The sequence below is a fragment of the Mustela erminea genome, chromosome 9 (assembly GCF_009829155.1).
Source record: "Mustela erminea isolate mMusErm1 chromosome 9, mMusErm1.Pri, whole genome shotgun sequence".
NCBI classification, from domain to species: Eukaryota; Metazoa; Chordata; class Mammalia; order Carnivora; family Mustelidae; genus Mustela; species Mustela erminea.
This window is the reverse complement of record NC_045622.1, coordinates 74,684,477-74,704,625: the sequence shown is the minus strand read 5'-3', so window position 1 is coordinate 74,704,625 and position 20,149 is coordinate 74,684,477. Positions and strand designations below refer to the sequence as shown.

General features: G+C 38.2%; 2 protein-coding genes across 3 annotated transcripts in view; both read right to left on the bottom strand.

Annotated features, from left to right (window-relative positions):
• NELL1 (neural EGFL like 1) overlaps positions 1-20,149 on the bottom strand; it is an 833,013-nt gene that overhangs the window by 280,780 nt on the left and 532,084 nt on the right. The window lies entirely within an intron of this gene.
• Positions 7,542-9,487, bottom strand: LOC116599476 (isocitrate dehydrogenase [NAD] subunit gamma, mitochondrial-like). Its single transcript, XM_032359332.1, has one exon. The coding sequence runs from the start codon at positions 9,435-9,437 to the stop codon at positions 8,268-8,270; it is 1,170 nt and encodes a 389-aa protein (XP_032215223.1). The 5' UTR covers positions 9,438-9,487; the 3' UTR covers positions 7,542-8,267.

Below are 20,149 nucleotides of genomic sequence, written 5' to 3'. Positions count from 1 at the left end.
GATTACTGATTCTCAGCCCTCAAGAGGAAGGACATAGATTCTCAAAGCCGCATCCTTAAAGGCTTGCACAGTGCCTGGCTCAAAGCAAGAACCCAGAGGAGGACAAAGGACATTGTGGAACAAAGGAATAAGAGAAAGAACAAATGAATGAAGTTACTAAGTCAACAAGTGTCTTGCTGCTGGCAAGAATAAAACCGGGATCAAAATGACCTAATTCCATTACAGCATGAACACCCTGCATAGGATCAATCCCAGAGATTTTCCTCCCTGGAGAAAATGAGTTCTTTATAAATCAGGCTTTCTAACATCTTTTTCTGACGCTTGGCATAAAGTTGATTTTTGGCATTCTTTCCACAGAAATCACATCTTTTATCAAGTTGGAAGATCAAAACTACATGAAGTATTTAGGTGTGCTCTAGCCACAGCCTTAAATAGTTAAACACCATTTCATTGGAAATTCCTTTACATTTCTTTCCACAGTACCACTTGTGTGCCCAGAAATCTCTACGTCTTCCTTTGCTATTACAGATTTCTGAACAATAACTTCAAAATCTCTTATTTTCTACAGAATGTTCCATTTAAGAGATAAGGTAAATGCCTGAATAGGAAGCAACCTCAAATAAAAAAAGAAAATGTCCTCTTTTATCAATTAAAAGATCTTAAAAAAAAAAAAAAAGAAAAGAAAAATTAAAAAAAAAGAAAGAAAGAAAGAGAAAGACGGGGCACCTGGGTGGCTCAGTGGGTTAAAGCCTTTGCCTTTGGCTCAGGTCATGATCTCAGTCCTGGGATCAAGACCCACATGGGGCTCTCTGCTCAGCATGGGGCCTGCTTCCTCCTCTCTCTCTGCCTGCCTCTCTGCCTACTTGTGATCTCTGTCTGTCAAATAAATAAAATCTTTAAAAAAAAAATGAAAGAAAAATTTATTCCTCAAAATTGAGTAACTTTGAGGACCATATTAAATAGACCTCTCTATATAATGTTTGATGAGTTCAGTCATTATGCATAGTTGTATCAAATACATTATTTAATATGCTACATGAAATAGATCAATTTAGAAATATTACCCTTTCTTTTCCCATTGCATTTAATCTCTTCCCATGCATTCTGACTTTAAGGTCTTCCCTAGAACAGTCATTTTTCAAGTACTCTAAAAGTTTTTCAAACCTATCACCGTCCCATCTGTCTAAGTTGTTGGAGATAAAGCACCTTTTGAATCTATGTTTGATGCTTTCTTTGGAAATTTCAAGTGAAGTCACAAGAATTCAATTGTATCATGTTAGGACTTCTTGTTTTCCCATTTGTCTAACAGGCAAATATTTATGATCTCTATATGATGACCAAAAACTGAACTATGTTATTAAGTGATTTTTAAAAGGTATATACATAATAATATTCAATATTTGCAATTTTGAAAGCACACTTCTAGGAATAATGGCTAATTTCTCTGTTGAAGGATTTTTTTTCTCCCTGTTTAAACATTATTCTCCAGATAAATTCTATAAAAATCCTAAACTGGCACAGCTCATGTCATCTCTTTTCCTCCTCCAAATACCTTCTTATTGTTCAAAACAAAAGAACTGACAGGGACGCCTGGGTGGCTCAGTGGGTTAACGCCTCTGCCTTCGGCTCAGGTCATGATCTCAGGGTCCTGAGACTGAGCCCCGCATCGGGCTCTCTGCTTAGTGGGGAGCCTGCTTCCCCATCTCTCTCTGTCTGCCTGTCTGCCTACTTGTGATCTCTCTCTCTATCAAATAAATAAATAAATAAAATCTTTTAAAAAAAAAACAACTAACAGAATACCTGGTAATATGAGAACATGGATAAGGACTCTAATTGAAGGCAATTCTTTTTTTCTGAGGCATAGAAAAGAGGGAAAATGCCTTGTCTTTGGACATATATGATATTATCTCTCTCTCTTTCATTTACATCTATTTTGCATGAAGTAGATTTGGTGCTAAGTGTAGCAAACCAGATGTGAAAACTGATTAGAGCTTGGTCTAGAGTCTTCCTCTGTAGATACTGCTTTTACACTCAGGCTATGTAGGTTTTAAGCATTTGCAATATTGGTAACAAGACTTTCCAATTTTTTTAATTGCTTTTGTAAAGAGCCATTTTTTTCTCCCATTTTAAATATATTTACTTTCTTTTTTCTTTGTTTCTTGGAGCAATCACAAATGCAATCTAGGTAGCTTCCTATTATCAGTGTAAGCAAATTCTTTTTAAAAAAATTTTTTTGAAGATTTTATTTATTTATTTGACAGAGGGAGATCACAAGTAGGCAGAGAGGCAGGCAGAGAGAGAGGGGAAGCAGGCTCCCCGCCGAGCAGAGAGCCCAATGTGGGACTCGATCCCAGGACCCTGAGATCATGACCTGAACTGAAGGCAGAGGCTTAACCCATTGAGTCACCCAGGTGCCCCACAAATTCATTTTGATATAAAGAACACTTTAGCGCATTGAGTTCCATGTTATTCAAATTATCAGGGAAACTCCAAGGACCAAGAGCCTTCCTCCAAAAATTGTCTAGTTCTGTAATCAGCTTCCTGAAGATATTTTTCATATTCTCAACTGAGCCTATGGTAATACTATCTTTTTTCTTCAACCTCTGTAATGATCCAGAACTGGATAAATGTCTTCAAAATTCTATTTACACAATTTACGCATTCTTTGTTTGTTTCCATTTCATAGCTTTATTTTAGCCATTCTCATTTCAACAGCACATCACTTCTCTTCTAAGCTTTTGTCCCTGTCTGTCACTACCACAAAGAAGTTGAGTATTTATCAATTTTTGAAATGCCTTCTGGAGGCCCTTGAACACATTCCAGATGAGGGAACATATGAGGGGGACTGAATGGACTAGTGGCAATCTAAACATTTCTTTAAGGAGATGGGTCTGATGTCAATATTAAAATGGAGGAATGAGGGGCACCTGGGCGGCTCAGTGGTAAAAGCCTCTGCCTTCGGCTCAGGTCATGATGATCTCAGGGTCCCTGGGATCAAGCCTCACATCAGGACCCCTGCTAGGCTTCCCCCACTCTCTCTCTGCCTGCCTCTCTGCCTACTTGTGATCTTTGTCTGTCAAACAAATAAATAAAATCTTTAAAAAAATAAAACAAAATGGAGGAATGAAAGGAAAGAGTATGAAGGTGAAGAACCCAGTTTTTCCTCTTCTGTTTCTCTGTGGTTCAAGCAGCTTATGCTAAAACAAAATATAAGAAAATGGAATTAATAAAGTAAAAAAAAAATAAGTACCAGAATGAGAAAAGAACATTTCATGGACAAAAAATGCTCATGGCATTTTTTTTTTTTTGATGATTCCTGGTAGCCAATATAGTGGGGAATCTCTCAATGGATCATATCTCACATTACCTGGTAGAAGGACCCAAATTCATGTGAAAATCAAGTTCTCCTGGTCCTCAGTTCTGAGAGGAATCTTCTCTGCTGACCTTTTAAACAGACTTTTTCCCCAAAATCAGAAATCTCCCCTCACAAGATTTTTCATCCCAGACATTGAGGAAAGCTGAAGTCAGAATTTTTTTTAAAAAGATTTCATTTATTTATTTGACAGAGAGAGATCACAAGTAGGCAGAGAAGCAGGCAGAGAGAGAGAGGGGGAAGCATGCTCCCCGCTAAGCAGAGAGCCTGATGCAGAGCTCGATCCCAGGACCCTGAGACCATGACCCGAGCCGAAGGCAGAGGCTTAAACCCACTGAGACACCCAGGGCCCTGAAGTCAGAATTTTTAAAGCATTATTCTATAAAAGCAAGTGTATGTATGTAGATGGTGGGGGAGGGCAGATATTATGGAGTGACGCAGTCTAGTTGTCCAACTTTATATTGACCTTCACTGACAACCTTTTTAATAACCCTCAAGAAAGGATACAGATGAGAGAACTATCATCTGGTCACACTACAGACTCATAAATACTAATTACTTGTTTGAAACCACTCAGTTTTGAAATGATTTCTTATGCAGCTATAGACATCGAAAGCAACCTTACTTAATTTTTATAACGATCTTACAAAGGAAAGTATCTACCCTTATTTTGCAGATAAGCAAACTGGAGATCAGAGAGGTTAAGCAACTTGTGCGGTGTCACGGAGCTCCTATGTGGAATTGCTGGGATGAATGGCAGCTATGCCACCTGAATCATTTGTAGAGTCATTAATTATAATATAGCCATAATGAGAAGGAGTTAACCGAGAGAAAAATCAGACAATTTGTAGCTACTGTTCTATTGTAGTTCTACTATTCATCAGGACTTTAAATGAAGCAGAGTAAACTGATAAAGTCTGAGATAAAATCATCTAATACATGTTCAGAAATCTTCTCAGGGAACAGAAGCAGCCTGCCAACCACCTGTTTTACTGCCTTGAGGCCAATGGTGTTCCTTAGAGAGGAACAGACTTGTGAAGAAAGTTCATAGACTGAAGCCAGACAGGAGTATTTTGCAACAGAGTTGTTCTTCGGGTTCTCGACTCCTGCCTGTGAATTCAGGCCATTCTTTTTTTTTTTTTTTTTTTCTTCCATCTTTTTAACTTTCTTCCTATCTTACTTCCATTAATATTGAGAGCAAGCAAAAAGAGCTGTCCCTGCACCAGATCCTGAGGTTACAGTGGTGGACAACTCCACCATTCCTGTAGCCAAGAAACACATTGTAGAGTGCGGTTGATGGGAAGGAAAGCATGTGATGATACCCAGAGGGCTGCACACTAGGTAGGATATCCAGCGAGCTCTGGAAGAACTGGGAGAGCTACTTCCCCCAATCTCAACAGGGAATGGAAAGAGAGTTAGCCAAGGAAGCGTCCCAAAGGTGGTACTGATTAAGTTTAGTCTTCTATGGTGAAAAGGAGATCATCACCTGAAGGGGAGAGGAACCAAGGCCATGGGCCAACGTCTGACCTAGAAAGGATATATGGCTGTTTAACAATGAACTCTGTCTGCACTCTTTTTGGAGCGCCACACTCTGCTGTTACCAGGGTGAAGAGAAGGGACGGAAAGAGTGAACTTGGGGAAGGAAGCAGATCTCAGAACATGGGAGGTCTCCCACGCTATGTTCAGCTGACCTTCTCCTAAGGCCAAAGAATAGCTGCTGAAGGAGAGGCTTTAAGTAGGGAAGTGACATGATCTTATTTTTCCTTTCAGAAAGAACTTACTGAGGGCATTGCAGAAAATAGATTTAAGGGAGCTAAACTATAGGCAGGACACAAGTCAGAAATAACAGAATCTGTGAAGTTACCAATAATGAAAAAGTCTAATGAGAAAGGAGGGGTCAGAGAGCTAAGAAGAGAGGTAACTGGATTCAAGAAATAAAAAAGGAGAGGGGCGCCTGGGTGGCTCAGTGGGTTAAAGCCTCTGCCTTCGGCTCAGGTCAAGATCCCAGGGTCCTGGGATTGAGCCTGTATCGGGCTCTCTGCTCAGCAGGGAGCCTGCTTCCTCCTCTCTCTCTGCCTGCCTCTCTGCCTACTTGTGATCTCTGTCTGTCAAATAAATAAATAAAATCTTTAAAAAAAAAAAAAGGAAATAAAAAAGGAGAGAAATAAGGGGACTTGGTGGACAAGCAGACATGATTCACTCCCCTTGCTGAATGTGAGTTACAAACCCGTAATATAAATTAAGCAACTTAACCAGTAAGTTCCAAAGACAGTATTAATTTGCTCAATTCTCCTCAGAATTATCTTTTAGAATGGTAAAAAAGGGATAATAATTAATAATCTCTAATCACAGCAAGCACTTATCATGTGACAGTGCTATCAGCTCTGTATTTTCTCCCTCAGTCTTCCAATGACGCTATGAGGTAGGTACAATGATTATCTCACTTTAAGAAATATGAGGCAGTACATGCCAGCTCCTTCATTTTCTGGGTGATTCAATAAACATAGATTGTTTATTTTGTCTGTATCAGTCACTACATTAGGGGCTATAGATGACAAGGGAAAGATTACACAGCATTTGCCCTAGAAATTCTCACAGCTGGGATGCCTGGGTGGCTCATTCAGTTAAGCATATGCCCTCCGCTCAGGTCATGATCCCAGGATCCTGGGATCAAGTGCCACATCGGGGTCCTTGCTCAGTGGGGAGCCTGCATCTCCCTCTGTTTGCCACTCCCTCTGCTTGTGTGTGCGATCTCTCTGACAAATGAATACATAAAATCTTAAAAACAAAAAAAACAAAACAAAACAAAACAAAAAACACGATTTGTGGTGGCTGGGTGGCTCAGTTGGTTAAGCATCTGCCTTCAGCTCAGGTCATGATCTCAGGGTGCTGGGACCGAGCCCCGCATTGGGCTCCCTGCTCGTTGGGAAGCCTGCTTCTCCCTTTCCCACTGCTTGTGTTCCCTCGCTGTGTCTCTCTTCATCGAATAAATAAAATCTTTTAAAAATAAATAAATTAATTAAAATTAAAATTAAAAAAAGATTAAAAAGTTCATAGCTACATGGGACAAATCTAATACTAATAAATGGAAAATTCCTCTGTAATGTGTGCCATCAGAGCAGTCTGGATAAACTGTGGGATGACTCTGGAGACAACCACCTTTAACCATAGAGGGAAACTATAGCTCAAACGTACCTATTGGCATAAATACTCATTGTCAAATAGAAGCCAGTGGCCAGGTTACAGTCTGTATGGAACTGGCTGCACCATGTATAAATTCCCCTAGTCATGGGAGAAAGAGGTACAGAGTGGGTCGTGTCTGTTCAGGTAGTATGGGGTAGTGCAGCTGTGGAAGTGGGAGGACCGCAAGCCAAAATTCATCCCTTGCTCTACTCATCAAACCATGCCTCTGGTGCAGCTCTAGATCTGCCCAGAGCACAGCACCCTGTGGGGCAATGGCAGCCCTGGCCAACAACACATCCAATGTCCACTAAAAGAATACCATGAATATTTAATAATTAACTTTTCCCTGCTGGCCTTGTTCTTAAAGACAGACTTCTAGACGGGTAAATAGTCACTTCCTGCTCAAACTAAACCCCCTCAAACCCTGGCCCTGACTTGATATATAAGGAGCATAAGATGATAATGTAGTATGAAAAGGCAGAGACTTCTGGAAACCATAAGGAATTTTTCAAGTCTAAAAGTCCACTGTCTTTAACTTGTGGTTCATGAACCACAGAAGGATGAACATTAAAGCTGAGACACAAAAGTTTCCAAAATAGTTTAAGGATTCACTGTTTTTCTCCACCTCACTTTTATTTGCAGTCCATTCCTACAGATGAAACCACTGAAAGTTTCCATAAAACCACTGTATTTATTTCCAACTTGGGTAAGAACAACGTCTGAGCCCTAATAAAACTATCATTTTTCTGTATTTCCCAACTATGATCTTAAAAATACTGTAAATAAAATATATTCTGATGACAGTAAGTAACAGTAAACATTTCATTTTCTTTTCACTTTTCAATTTTTTCATTTCATGTCACTTTTCATTTACTTATGTATACTCTTTCCTTAAAAAAGGAGATTGAAAGAAAGGAAACAATCCCGAACTGTGAAGCATTGAATATGGAGTTTATAACCCAAAGTCACATTTGTACAGCAAAGAACCAGGGGCCCTGTACCTGTTAACTGGGGATTTGAACTCTAGATTCTTGAGGCCAACTGGAAGGAATTCAAGAATGCAGGAAAGCTCCAGTATTCAGGGATGTCCACATGTAAAAAATGATACCACTGAAACTTCCTTCAAAATATGAACACAACCATGGAAAAAGATGAGATACTTAGCAGGGAGTGGAAGCATTCTGTATTAGCTCAGCTTTATGGTACCTTATTTATTATTAAGGTTACAATGTATATTTTGTAGGCAAATTTTATTGCACTAATTAACTCATTAACAACCTCTAGAGAGAAGCTAGATTTCTCTGCAGGATGATTTGCTGAATTTTAATGACCCAGATAAAGAGAAAAATCAGTGTTCCAGGTTCTGAGAAAGCCCCAGGATTCTACAAACAGCTCTGATTTATTCAGTGTATCGTGACATCGAGAAGTGTGAACTATGGATTAAAATAGAGAAGAATTCCTCAGTACATATATAACACAATAGATTTGGCTAATTTAAACAAGCAATGTTTATGGCATTCATGACGTTTTCATCTCATTGAACAAATCAGATTTACTTCTCCTGTCTCAGATTCTGAGCTGGAGCAGGAGCAGGAACTAGTTTATTCCAGAGTCTACATTATCCGAGCTGGCTGGAGTGCCTAAGTGAGAAGAGGAAGGTAAAGAGTGGGAGAGACTTGGGGAATAGCCCAGCCTCCAAGGCACTGACCATTTAACTGACAGTACTGATGTGGTTTATTATGTCTTGAATAATGTCCAATGTGGTACTCTGGCCTCCAATGTCTGGAGTGTGGACATTTCTGTTCTCCAAGGATGCCAAGACTGCAGTGCGAATGGAGGTGGCATAGGAGTGGAGCTTGAGGTAATCCAGCATAATACAGCTTGCGAGTAGCATGGCAGTTGGGTTGGCAATATTCTTATTGGCTAAATGTCTGCCCACCTGCCTTGATGCTGTTTCAAACACTGCGCACACATGGCCATAGTTCGCACCAGGCACAAGGCCTGCTCCCCCAACCAACCCTGTGCAGACATTGTTGACAACATTGCCATAAAGATTGGGCATCACCATGACATCAAACTGCTGGGGCCGGGATACCAGCTGCGTGGTGGTGTGATCCACGATCATGCCCTCGAAGGTCAGCTGAGGATAGCAGGAGGCCACTTCCTTACAACACTGGAGGAAAAGACCATCTCCCAGTTTCATGATGTTGGCCTTGTGCACGGCCGTCACTTTCTTGCGTCCCATTTCTTGGGCCAGCTGGAAGGCATATTCAGCAATGCGCAAAGACTTGGCCTTGGTAATGATCTTGAGGCTCTCGATCACTCCCTTCACACTCTCATGCTCTAGGTTGCTGTATTCACCCTCTGTGTTTTCCCGAACAACTAAGATGTCTACGTCCTTGTGCCGGGTCTCCACGCCTGGCAGACTTTTAAAATGGATGACGTTGGCATAGAGATCAAGAGTGGTGCGAAACAAGTTGTTACGGGACTTGTGAGATGGGGGCAGGTTGTGGTCAGTTTCGATGTTGCCCTTCAAAGCCACATGGTTTCGGCTGACTGCCATGATGGCATTGTGAATGTCCTCTTCACTAGAAGTGGAGTTAACCGTTACCTCCTCAAAGTCCACAGGCACACGTGCATGTCTGAATACAGTCTTGACATGCAGCATAAGTTCAGGTCCAATGCCATCCCCGGGGATCAGAGTCACAGTGTGTCGCCCACCATACTTGGCCAATGGAAGAATACTGCGTTTGAAAGAGAAGCTCCTCAGTGAGGTCTCACGGGCAAATAAAACCTCCCGAGAATGGCAGAGAGTAGAAGGTCGCAACATGGACTTCACAGAGCAAATGGCAGCTGGCAGCATCTTCAATGCGATGATCATTAAGTAGAGAGTAATTTATGTAAAGATACGCATTCTTCCTCTTGTTTTGAACTGGCTTCTTTTGGTGGAATTCTAGATCCAAAATTCTTGCTAGGTAACAACTCTCTCTCCTTCCTTGTATTCTATTTTGACATTCTACTGCAGTGAGAATGAGAGCTAGCCAAGAAGTGATATCTCCTATAGAAAATGTATTTATTCTATGTGTTCAGCTCTGTACGATATACTTTTTAAAAACTGGCTTTATATTTTAGAGCAGTTTTAGGATCATAGCAAAATTGAATGCGAGGTACAGAGATTTCACAGACAGCACCTACAGCCCATAAAATTCTCCCCCATTATCAAAATACTGCACCAGAGTGGTACGTTTGTTACAACTGATGAACTTACACTGACAAAATATTTTCACCCAAAGTCCATAGTTTAAACTAGAGTTCACTCCAAGGGTAGTACTTTTGGAATTTGGACAAATGGATAATGGGGTGTATTCTCCCACGATAATATTATATGGTATAGTTTCACAGCCCTAAAAATACGCTCTGCTTTGCCTACTTATCATTCCCTTCCCCCAGCCCCTGATAACCACTGATATTTTCAGTGTCTCAATAGTTTTGCATTTCCCAGGATGTTATATAATTGAAATCACACTGTATATAGCCTATTCAGCTTGGCCTCATTGATTTAGTAATATGCAGTTAAGGTTACCTTAACTTGTCTTTTCATGGACTGTTATCTCATTACTTTTTAGCACAGAACTAAATCCCACTGTCTGGATGTACCACAGTTTAGATATTCACCTCATGAAGGACATTTTGGTATTTTCCAGGTTTTGGTAATTAGAAATGAAGCTACCACAAACATACATGTGCAGGTTTTCTGTGGACACAAATTTTCAACTTATTTGAGTAAGTAACAAGGAACACAACTTCTGGATCCTATGGTAAAAGTATGATTGGTTTTGCCAGAAACTGTTCAAATGTCCTCCAAAGTAGTTGTACCACTCTTCATTCCGACCAGCAGTTAATTAAAATTCCCATTGTTCTATAACCTTGTCAGAATTTGTTGTCAGTGTTCCAGACTTTAGTCATTCTAATAGGCATGTACTGGTATCTCATTGTCTTAATTTGCATTTCCCCGATGACATAAAATGTCGAGTATCTTTTCATATGCTTATTTGCCATCTTCTTAGATGAGGTATCTGCCAAGGTTTTAGCTGATTTTTTAATTGGATTGTTTGTTTTCTTATTGTTGAGTTTTAAGAGTTCTTTGTATTTTTTGGATGACAGTCTTTTATCAGATGTGCCTTTTGCAAATAATTTCTCCCAGTCTGTGGCTTGTCTTCTCATTTGCTTGAGTTTGTCTTTTTTTTTAAGAGAAGTTTTTAACTTTAACAAAGTCTATCTTATTATTTCTTTCATGGATTCTGCCTTTGGTGTTATATCTAAAAAGTCATCACCATGGGGAGCCTGGGTGACTCAATCAATTAAGCGTATATGTTCAGCTCAGGTCGTGATCCCATAGTCCCAGGATGGAACCCCACATTGGGCTCCTTGCTTAGCAGGGAGACTGCTTCTCCTTTTCCCACTCCCCCTGCTCATGCTTTCTCTCCCTCTCTCTCTCAAATAAATGAAATCTTTAAAAAATAAATAAATAAGATTAAAATGTCATCACCATATATAAGGTCATCTAGATTTTCTCTTACCATTATATTCTTTGAGTGTTACAGTTTTGTATATTACATATAAGGCTAAGATCCATTTTGAGTTAATTTTAGTGATGGATTTAAGGTCTGTGTCTAGATTTATTTATTTATTTATTTATTTATTTATTTCCATTTGTATGTCCAGTTGTTCTAACACCATTTTCTGGGAAGATTATCTTTGCTTCATTATGCTGTTTTGTTCCTTTGCCAACGATCAGTTGACTATTCGTAGGGGTCCATTTCTGGGCTCCCTATTCTCTTCCATTGATTTACTTATATGTTCTTCTGCCAATATCACTGTCTTGATTACTGTAGCTTCTTTAGTAAATCTTGAAGTTGAGGACTTTCAGTTTTCCAGTTTTCCTCTTCTTCAATATTGCGTTGGCTCTTGTGGGTTTTTGCCTCACCGTATATACTTTGGAATCCGCTTACTGATATCCAAAAAACAACTTTCTGAGATTTTGAGCAACTTTGCATTGAATCTATACATCAAGTTGGGAAGACCTGATATCTTGACAATACTAAGACAACCTATCCATGAATAGAAAACTCAATTTATTTAGTTCTTCTTTGATTTTATTCATCAGAATTTTATACTTTTCCTTATATATATCTTCTACATATTTTTTTATTTATACCTAAGTATTTCATTTTAAGGGATGCTAACATAAATGATATTGAAGTTTTAATTTTGAATTCCACTTATTCATTACTAGTATATAGGAAACAACTGACTTTTCTGCATTAACTTTATATCCTATAATCTTATTATAATCACTTATTAGTTCCAGTAATTTTTTTTTGCTGATTCTTTCACATTTTCTACATAATCTTCTCACCTGCAAACAACAGTTTCATTTCTTGACTTTTAATTAGTATACCTTTAACTTCCCATGTCTTACACCATTAGTTAGAAATTCTAGAATAATATTGAAAAGGAGTGTTAGAGGAGACATCCTTGCCTTGTACTTGATCTTTGTGGAAAGGTTTGTCTTTCTCCAAGCATGAAGTTAGCTGTAGGTTGTATGTAGATATTCTTAATAAAGTTAATGAAGTTCTCCTCTATTTCCAGTTTACAGAGAGCTTTCATCATGAAAGGTGTTGGATTTTGTCAAATGCTTTCCTGCATCTACTGGTACGATCATGTGCTTTTTCTTTTCTTTTTTTTTTTTAGCCTATTAAAGTGATAGATTACATTAACTGATTTTTGATTGTTGAACCAGCACTATATACCTGGAATAAATCTCAATTATGCTTTATAATTCTTTTATACATTGTTATATTCAATTTGCTAATATTTTTTGAAGATTTTTGCATCTATGCTCATGAGAGATTAGTCTGTGATTTTCTGTTCTTGTAACGTTCTTGTATGGTCTTTTTAGCAGGTATTGTTGATCTTATAGAATGAGTTAGAGATATTTTCTCTTTCCATCATCTGGAATATATTGTAGAGAACTGGTATAATTTCTTTCTTAAATTGGTATCATTTTTTTCTTAAATGTGAACCCATCTGGGCCTGATGATTTCTGTTTTGGAAGACTATTAATTACTGGTTCAATTTTTAAACATATGTAGGTTTATTCAGATAGTCTGTTGCTTCTGATGTGAGTTGTGGCAAATAATGTATTTCAAAGAATTGTTCTATTTCATCTAGGTTATCAAATTTGTGGGCATAAAATTCCTCAAAAAATTCCTTATTATCCTTTTTAATGTCCATAGGATTTGTAGTAATATCCCTTCTTTCATTTCTGATGTTAGCAATTTAGGTTCTTTCAATTTTTTTTTTAATCCTCTCTAAAGTCTTATTAATTTCATTGATCTTTCCAAAGAGCCTGTTTAGGTTCAGTTTTATTGATTTCCTCTACTGATTTATTTTCAATTTCACTGACTTCTACTCCTTTTTTGTTTGTTGGTTTACTTTAGACTTAGCCATCTTTTTCTAGTTTCCTAAAATAAAGCCTTATATTGTTGATTATACAGCTTCATTCTTTTCTATTATATGCATTCATTACTACACATTTCCCTCTAAATACAGCTTTTACTACACCCCACAAATTTTGATAAGCTGTGTTTTCGTTTTCATTTTGTTCAAAATATATTTCAACTTCTTGAAATTTCTTCTTTGACCCACATATTATTTAGAAATGTGTTGTTTAATTGTCACATTTATTTTAGGATTCTACTGCTATCTTTCTGTTACTGATTTCTAGTTTAATTTCATTGTGGTCTCACAACAAACATTATTTGATTCAATTCTTTTGTATTTGTTAAGGTGTGTTTTATGGCCCAGAATGTGGTCTCAGTAAATATCCCTTGTGAGTTTGAGAAAAATGTGTATTCTGCACTTACTGGGCGAAATAGTCTCTATATGTTAATTATACCCAGTTCATTTGATGTTATTTAGCTCAACTTTGTCCTTACTAATTTTCTGCCTACTTAGAGTTTGTTCCTTTTTATTGTTAACTTGTTGAGAAACTGACAAACACTATTCTAAAATGATTGTGCTATTTTAGATCTATATCAGCAATGCAAGAGAATTACAGCTTCTTCACATCCTCACCAACACTTGATATGTATTTCTAATTTCAGCCATTCTAAAATGTAGTGGTAGTATCTCACAGTTTTTGATTTGCATTTCCCTTCTAACTGTGATGATCAATGTCTTTTAATGCATTTTCCTAGCTCAGAGTTACAAGGATTAGTATCTAGGTATTTCTAGAAATCAACCACTCAACCTGCAAAGCAAGCAACATCTATGCTTCACAAAGCTATCCCAGCTATGCCACTTAACTAAAAATCAGGCATATCTTTAATTATAAACCGACCACAATCCCATTTTCATTTAACTTTCAGGTACCAATGCCCTTGGTGCAGGTTAGTCATTGGTAGACGAGGTAGGGGAGTTATTTATGCAGACTTCCAAAGGACTGTTAAAATTCTAGAAGATGAAGATACAGACTTAATAATGACTACCACTATAGAACACTCATCACTTCTAAGGTATTGTGCTGGATATTTTACATACATCATCATAATCTACTAAGGTAGACATTGCAGTCCCCACTTCACCAATGAAGAAAATGGCTATCACAGAAAGGTGTGACTATCTGCCAAATTCATATCATTATGAATTAATAGAGAATGGCAAGAGGTAAGGTGAGCATATCCAGGGATCCCAGAGGCCTAAGCCAGTGCTTCTCAAACTTGATCACCACAGGATCTCACTGAAATAGAGATTCTAATTCAGCAGTTTTGTTGAGGAAAGAGTGCAGATTCTGCCTTACTAAAGAGTTCCCTAGTGAAACAGAGTCTCCTGGTCCCATCACAGTTTGAGTAACAAGAGCCTATCTTTACCTCCCCACAAGGTCCAGCCAGGTGGGGCCAGCACTGGTGTGCTTGGACACGGCCCACTGAGAGTAAAGAAAGGAAACATTACTGCTTCCTCTTCCTGGAAACTGATATAAAATAGCTATAGAGTAGGAGCCAGCTGGACCTGTTTGTTACTTAATATGTCACATAAGATATATAATAGCTGTCCACCACCAGGGCCAGAGGCTGGAGCAGATGACTATCCAGAGAGAGAACAACGGAAGAGAAATGACCTAGGCTCGGCTACACAATATTGTTTCTGCCAATGGGCCACTGTTACATAACGATACACACAAATCTTTCTCACGTGGGAAAGAAAATAAACCTTTTAAAGGTGTGAATGAAGAAGGAAAGAAGCCCTGAGAATGGGATTATAAAATGGATGGTGGTTGAGATTTTAATAGCCAGGCAAATGTAGTACATGGACAAGTGAAAAAGCTCTTAATCTTAGTGGAAAAAAAAGATATATGTGGTACAGGTAAAAGAATAACAAGGGTGCCATTGTTTCACATATTGAGGGGTAAGAGTTCATTGAAGTCAACTGTAAGTGTAACACTAAGATAGTATAATAGTTTAAGTCAGGGAAAGAGATTAGAGCTTGGATTTTAAAAATTATCCTTTGGAGGAGAAACAGTAAGGTGGCTAGCCTGGTGGTAGGAAGGCCAATTAACAGGCTATCACCCAAAAAGTGATCCCCAAACCAGCAACGTCAGGCTTTCCACAAACTGGTTAGAAATGCAAATTTTGGACTATCCTTGGACTTATTAAATCAGAAGTCTGGAGTTGGAACCCAACAATCTATGTTTTAATTATTCTGATACATACTGAAGTTTGAGAACCATTGGGCTATGAAATGGTCCCAATAGGAAATGAAAAGCAGCTGTACTAAAGGAAAGGCACAGAGGAAGGAGAGAAATATTGGAGATAAAAACTGGACTAGACTAATGACCTAGGAGACACTGAATTATCCTCAATGTCTTTAACAGACTGGGTGGATGATACCATTGATAAAAATGTGTAACACTGGAAAAAGAGCAGTTTGGTCAGGAGACTAAGGACAGAAAATGAGCTAACTTTCAGCTATGAAATGTTTGGGAAGCCTGTAGGACATCCACAAAAAGATGCCCAGTGGTTGACTTAATAAATGAGACAGCTGCAGAGAAAAGATTGTGGGTGATGACAGAAATTCAGGAGTCACCAACATATGGGAGAGAGAAAACCACACAGGTTTGTATAATATAGCCTCGAGCAGAGGTTTTCAGCTTTTCCTCTGCTAGGGCAAATGATGAATGGCATTCATAAGAGACACACACCAGACATATGAACAAAAGTCATTGACCAAATAAAGCAAAGCATTCCCAATGCTGTTTTTATAGGTCATATTTTCAAAAGCATTGTAATAGTAAATGATGAGTAAAACTATTTAACAATCTCAAAACATAATTTTTTGAGGGAAAAATATAGATGACTAATTAATATAACCTAAAAAACTATGTAGAACTGTATTTTAAAAATCAAATTTAGACCTCTATGAGTAATATAAAAAAGCATATACTAATACAGAAAAGTAACTCATTTTATAATTAAGCATGTAGCACATAATATTTATATTTATTCACGATGTTAATATAAATAATACTGTGCATGTCATTTGGCTGATCACATTGCCTTTGATTTGGAACCTGTAACTAGACTGTATTCTCATTTCTATGCTATGCAGAGATAGACGCATATATGCATGCTTTCTTCACCTCCCTCTATCATTAAAAATGCATCCATGGGTAAAATCAAGGAAACAAACTATAAATAACAAACTATAAATCCCCAGTTTACAAATAATATCTCAAAATTGTTGTAACTACCAACGACATACCAATAACCATAGTTCGCAGATATTTTCAGCTAATATAAAATAGGCCATGAATTATAATCAATTCACCTCCAGCTAACTCAAAGTACTTCCTTCCCCACACAAACAAGCAAGCACTACTGAAATGCAAATGAGTTCCTGTGACATCCTTATAATGGTAACTCTAAGGTGAGTCAATTTAAAGAAGTAAATCATTTGCAAGCACTTGTTACTTAACACTTTATGAATAAGTGAGTGGTTTTGACACATGTCCTGATTGATTCTGACACCATAATATGTCATACCACTGAGGTCAAGAAATACTAGGCTAGTAAGATGATTATAGTGAAAGCACAGAAAAAGGATGTGGACAAAACTAGAGATCATAAGTCAATATTTGGAACACAGAGAGGACTACGGGACAAGTGATCAGGAAGGGAGGAGGAAAATAAAAATAAAAGGATGGCACAGAAGCCAAGAAAAGTGAAAGATGCAAGGAAAGAGTAGTCAACAGTGTCAATATCCTGTTGACACCCTAAGCAAAATCAGAGGTGGCAATCATGGAGTCACTGACAACCACCATTAGGCTGCACTGATTAGTGATCGAGAGCACAGGTTCCAGAGCCAACTGCCTGCCGTATATGACCTTTGTAGTTTTTGCAATATTCATGACCCCTTTTGGAACTTAAACTCTAGTGAGAGTAGACATCGGAAAATACATGGCAGACAGATAAACAAGCAAGCAACATACCAGTGGATCTTTCAATGTCAGCAGAAATGTTACAAAACAAATATGAAACCTCTCGCCTTCAAGGAGCTTGTGTTCTAGGCAGAGTTAAACAAAATGTGTGTAGGTACAACATGGACTGGAGGTCAAGGCTAAATGGTTCCTGAGTGACATAATCAGGGCACGAAGCGCAGAAGATGGACGGACCACGTGCTTGAGCTCGGGTGGGGAGGGAAAGGGCTTTAGCCAAATCTCAAAGAAGGGAGAGCAGCAGATACATATGGAGGGAAGGAGAGAAGTTCTGAGATGGAGGCAAAATCGGAAAGCCTGTAGGTACGCTATGCATGCCCATTTTGCTGAAAGGAAGGATTTAGGTAGAAAAACAGTGGCAGACAAGGGGGTAAATTAAATCGGGGTAAAGGGTCAAAAATCTTGCATGGCAAACTGAAGAAATTTATGATACCCTGAAGGCAGCAGAGAAGCATTTAAGGTTTTTGAAATTTAAAAAAAAAAGGTATCGAAAGATACCACTTTAAAAAGGAAAACATGCAAGTAAAAAGAGAGTAAATTTTCAACACCCGAGAGAGCACTTTATACCAAAGCTTTGCCTCACTCAAAGCAGTAAAATTAGCGCACACTCTTAAGAATTAACTCTCAAAATCCACTTCATGTTATCTTACAGAATCATCTGATTATGAATACTGTTTTATCAATAATTTTTCTAAAAAGATCAATGCATGGAGATTTAATATGTTCCATTTTCTCTATTACAACATTAATGCAATTTCTCTTCTGTCATTCTATCGCTATCTAATAACTACAGAAGAGCTAACAGAGGCATAGTTCTCACAGAACTGTGGAGAGCCAGATGGACAGTAATCCAAAAATGCCCTCCTTATTTTCCAGACAAGAACCTACATGATACAATACTACATCCACTGCAAAAGCCCTTGTCTGAGGAAGAGCTACACTTATATTTGCCCTAAGAAGAGTTTTTCTGGATACAGTTTTCATTAGTAAAGGCAAAAATCCACTCTCAGCAAAAAGGGTCTTAAGGTGGGATGGGGAGTTCCCGTTATTGATAGGGTCTGTTTTTGGTTTTGTCTGAAACAGTGAGGTTTATAGTCTAGTCATGAAACTGATACTTATGCGACATTACACTTCCTTAGAAAGAAGACAGGTAAAGACTTGAGATGACAGGTCAGTTGGAAACAACTTATCTTTTACCTTCTCTTCTAACTAAATATTACAGCCACATGAACAACTCCATTAAATACTTTTCTGCTACATGAGTCCTTCACTACGCCACTCTAAATTGTTTCTCCCTATCTAGGAAGATTGCAGCCTTCCAAGAACTATACCCACAAGTGTGATTATTATACTCTCCTTCAACTGCTGTGCATTTCAGAGGCTTTCCTTTTAAGCAGGGTACAGCAAATAAATCTCTTTGGGCTAACAATGATTGGACACACAAGCCAATGAAGTCCTCTCTGTTACATCTGTCTCAATTTTTAGTTCTAAACAGACACAGACTACATAACTCTTGATAGCTGCTCAGACAACCAGTCACTGCAGGTTTTCTCAATAAGTCCCACTTTCAATTAGCCCTAAATCATAGCTCCTATAAAGCATATCCTACTCCTGTTAAAACTATTTTTTCCAATATGGTTACCATAAGAAGTACAGAATCTGAAATCAGAGGAGGCTTTCTGAAGCCAGCTAATTTAGCTAACTGGTTTATCTATGGTCAGTATTACAAAGCACGTGTAATTTATGCAAATCTAAAAATGTTCTGAAATGGATTTTTTCCATCCCGTGACTGCAAATGCCCTCCCTTAATTCAAGATGGAAAATGGCCTCTACTGGGCACCACATCCAATACTGTATGGTAAGTAATACTTTATCTCAATCTGAAAAATGCAACAATGAGGTAGGTGTTATTCCCATTGCATTGTAATTAAGGAAACTGATATGCCAGGAGGATTAATAATTCCTGTTAAATTGGCAGGTGATCCAGACTCAAGTCTCTTCCACCTAAGCTTATGTTCTTTCTCCTACGTCATGTCGCTGTCTTTGGTGCTGCTTTGTCTCCATGTGTTCTCTCCCCATCCCGATCCCTCTCCCATCCCTGAGATGGGAAAGAAGAGTGTCACAAAAAACTCAATCACTATGACAGACTTTCAGGCATCTAAGAGATGAACTGATAATTATACAAAACTAAAAATACCTACAAATAAATTTCCAAGATTATTGGTGAAATGCATGCACTTACATCAGCTCCTTCTTGAAATCCAATGAAGTTCTATTTAATTTTTTGAGTTTTTAAAACTGTATACCTAGAAGAGCAATGAGAATGTTAGGAGAGCAAAATTTAGGAAGCAGGAAAGCAGATGAAAGAGTGATGACTGAATTTGCAGATTTGACAAGTTAAATCCCGCTCAGTGAGAGAAGTCAAGAAACAATTTATTTTGCATCACAGAACCCAAAAGGCTCAGGAATTGGCAACAGCGGCAGGTCAAGGTGTGTTGAAGGTCTCCTTAAAGTATGTAGATACCCAGATCGTCTTCTCTATCATTCTGTTATATGACTGCCCCTCCACCACTTTAGGAGAACATGGGACATTTATGCTCTATACTGAGGAACATCATTCACAACCAAGTGCTAACTCAGTACTGAATTCAGGGGAAATTAGTGAACATTTATAGAGCAAATAGAATGCTGAGATCCATGCTTAGCTTCCCTAGGCAGGAGCTTTGAAAATTATTTTCTAAGGAAACGAACTAAAAATAAAATAAAGCTAATAACAATCAAGTGCTTACCCAAAAGAATGACCCAGATCACCTTACATTGAATTTCACTGTCAACCACATCCCCATTTCCACAGAACTTTCAATTAGTGTCTTTTTATCCAGCTCTTAAGTGGGAGTGAAGAGCCAGGTTCAAACACACGGGAGGAAGCTTCTATTGTAAATGACAGAAGCCAGAGCAAATCAATAAACAGAAGCAATGAGGAAGATACAAGGACTCCATCAAGAGAAGAAAACATCAAATAAACCATCATTAATGTC

Bases quoted from the DNA above. Each gene is read 5' to 3' on its own strand.
- LOC116599476 (XM_032359332.1), bottom strand. From the start codon at position 9,437: ATGATCATCGCATTGAAGATGCTGCCAGCTGCCATTTGCTCTGTGAAG.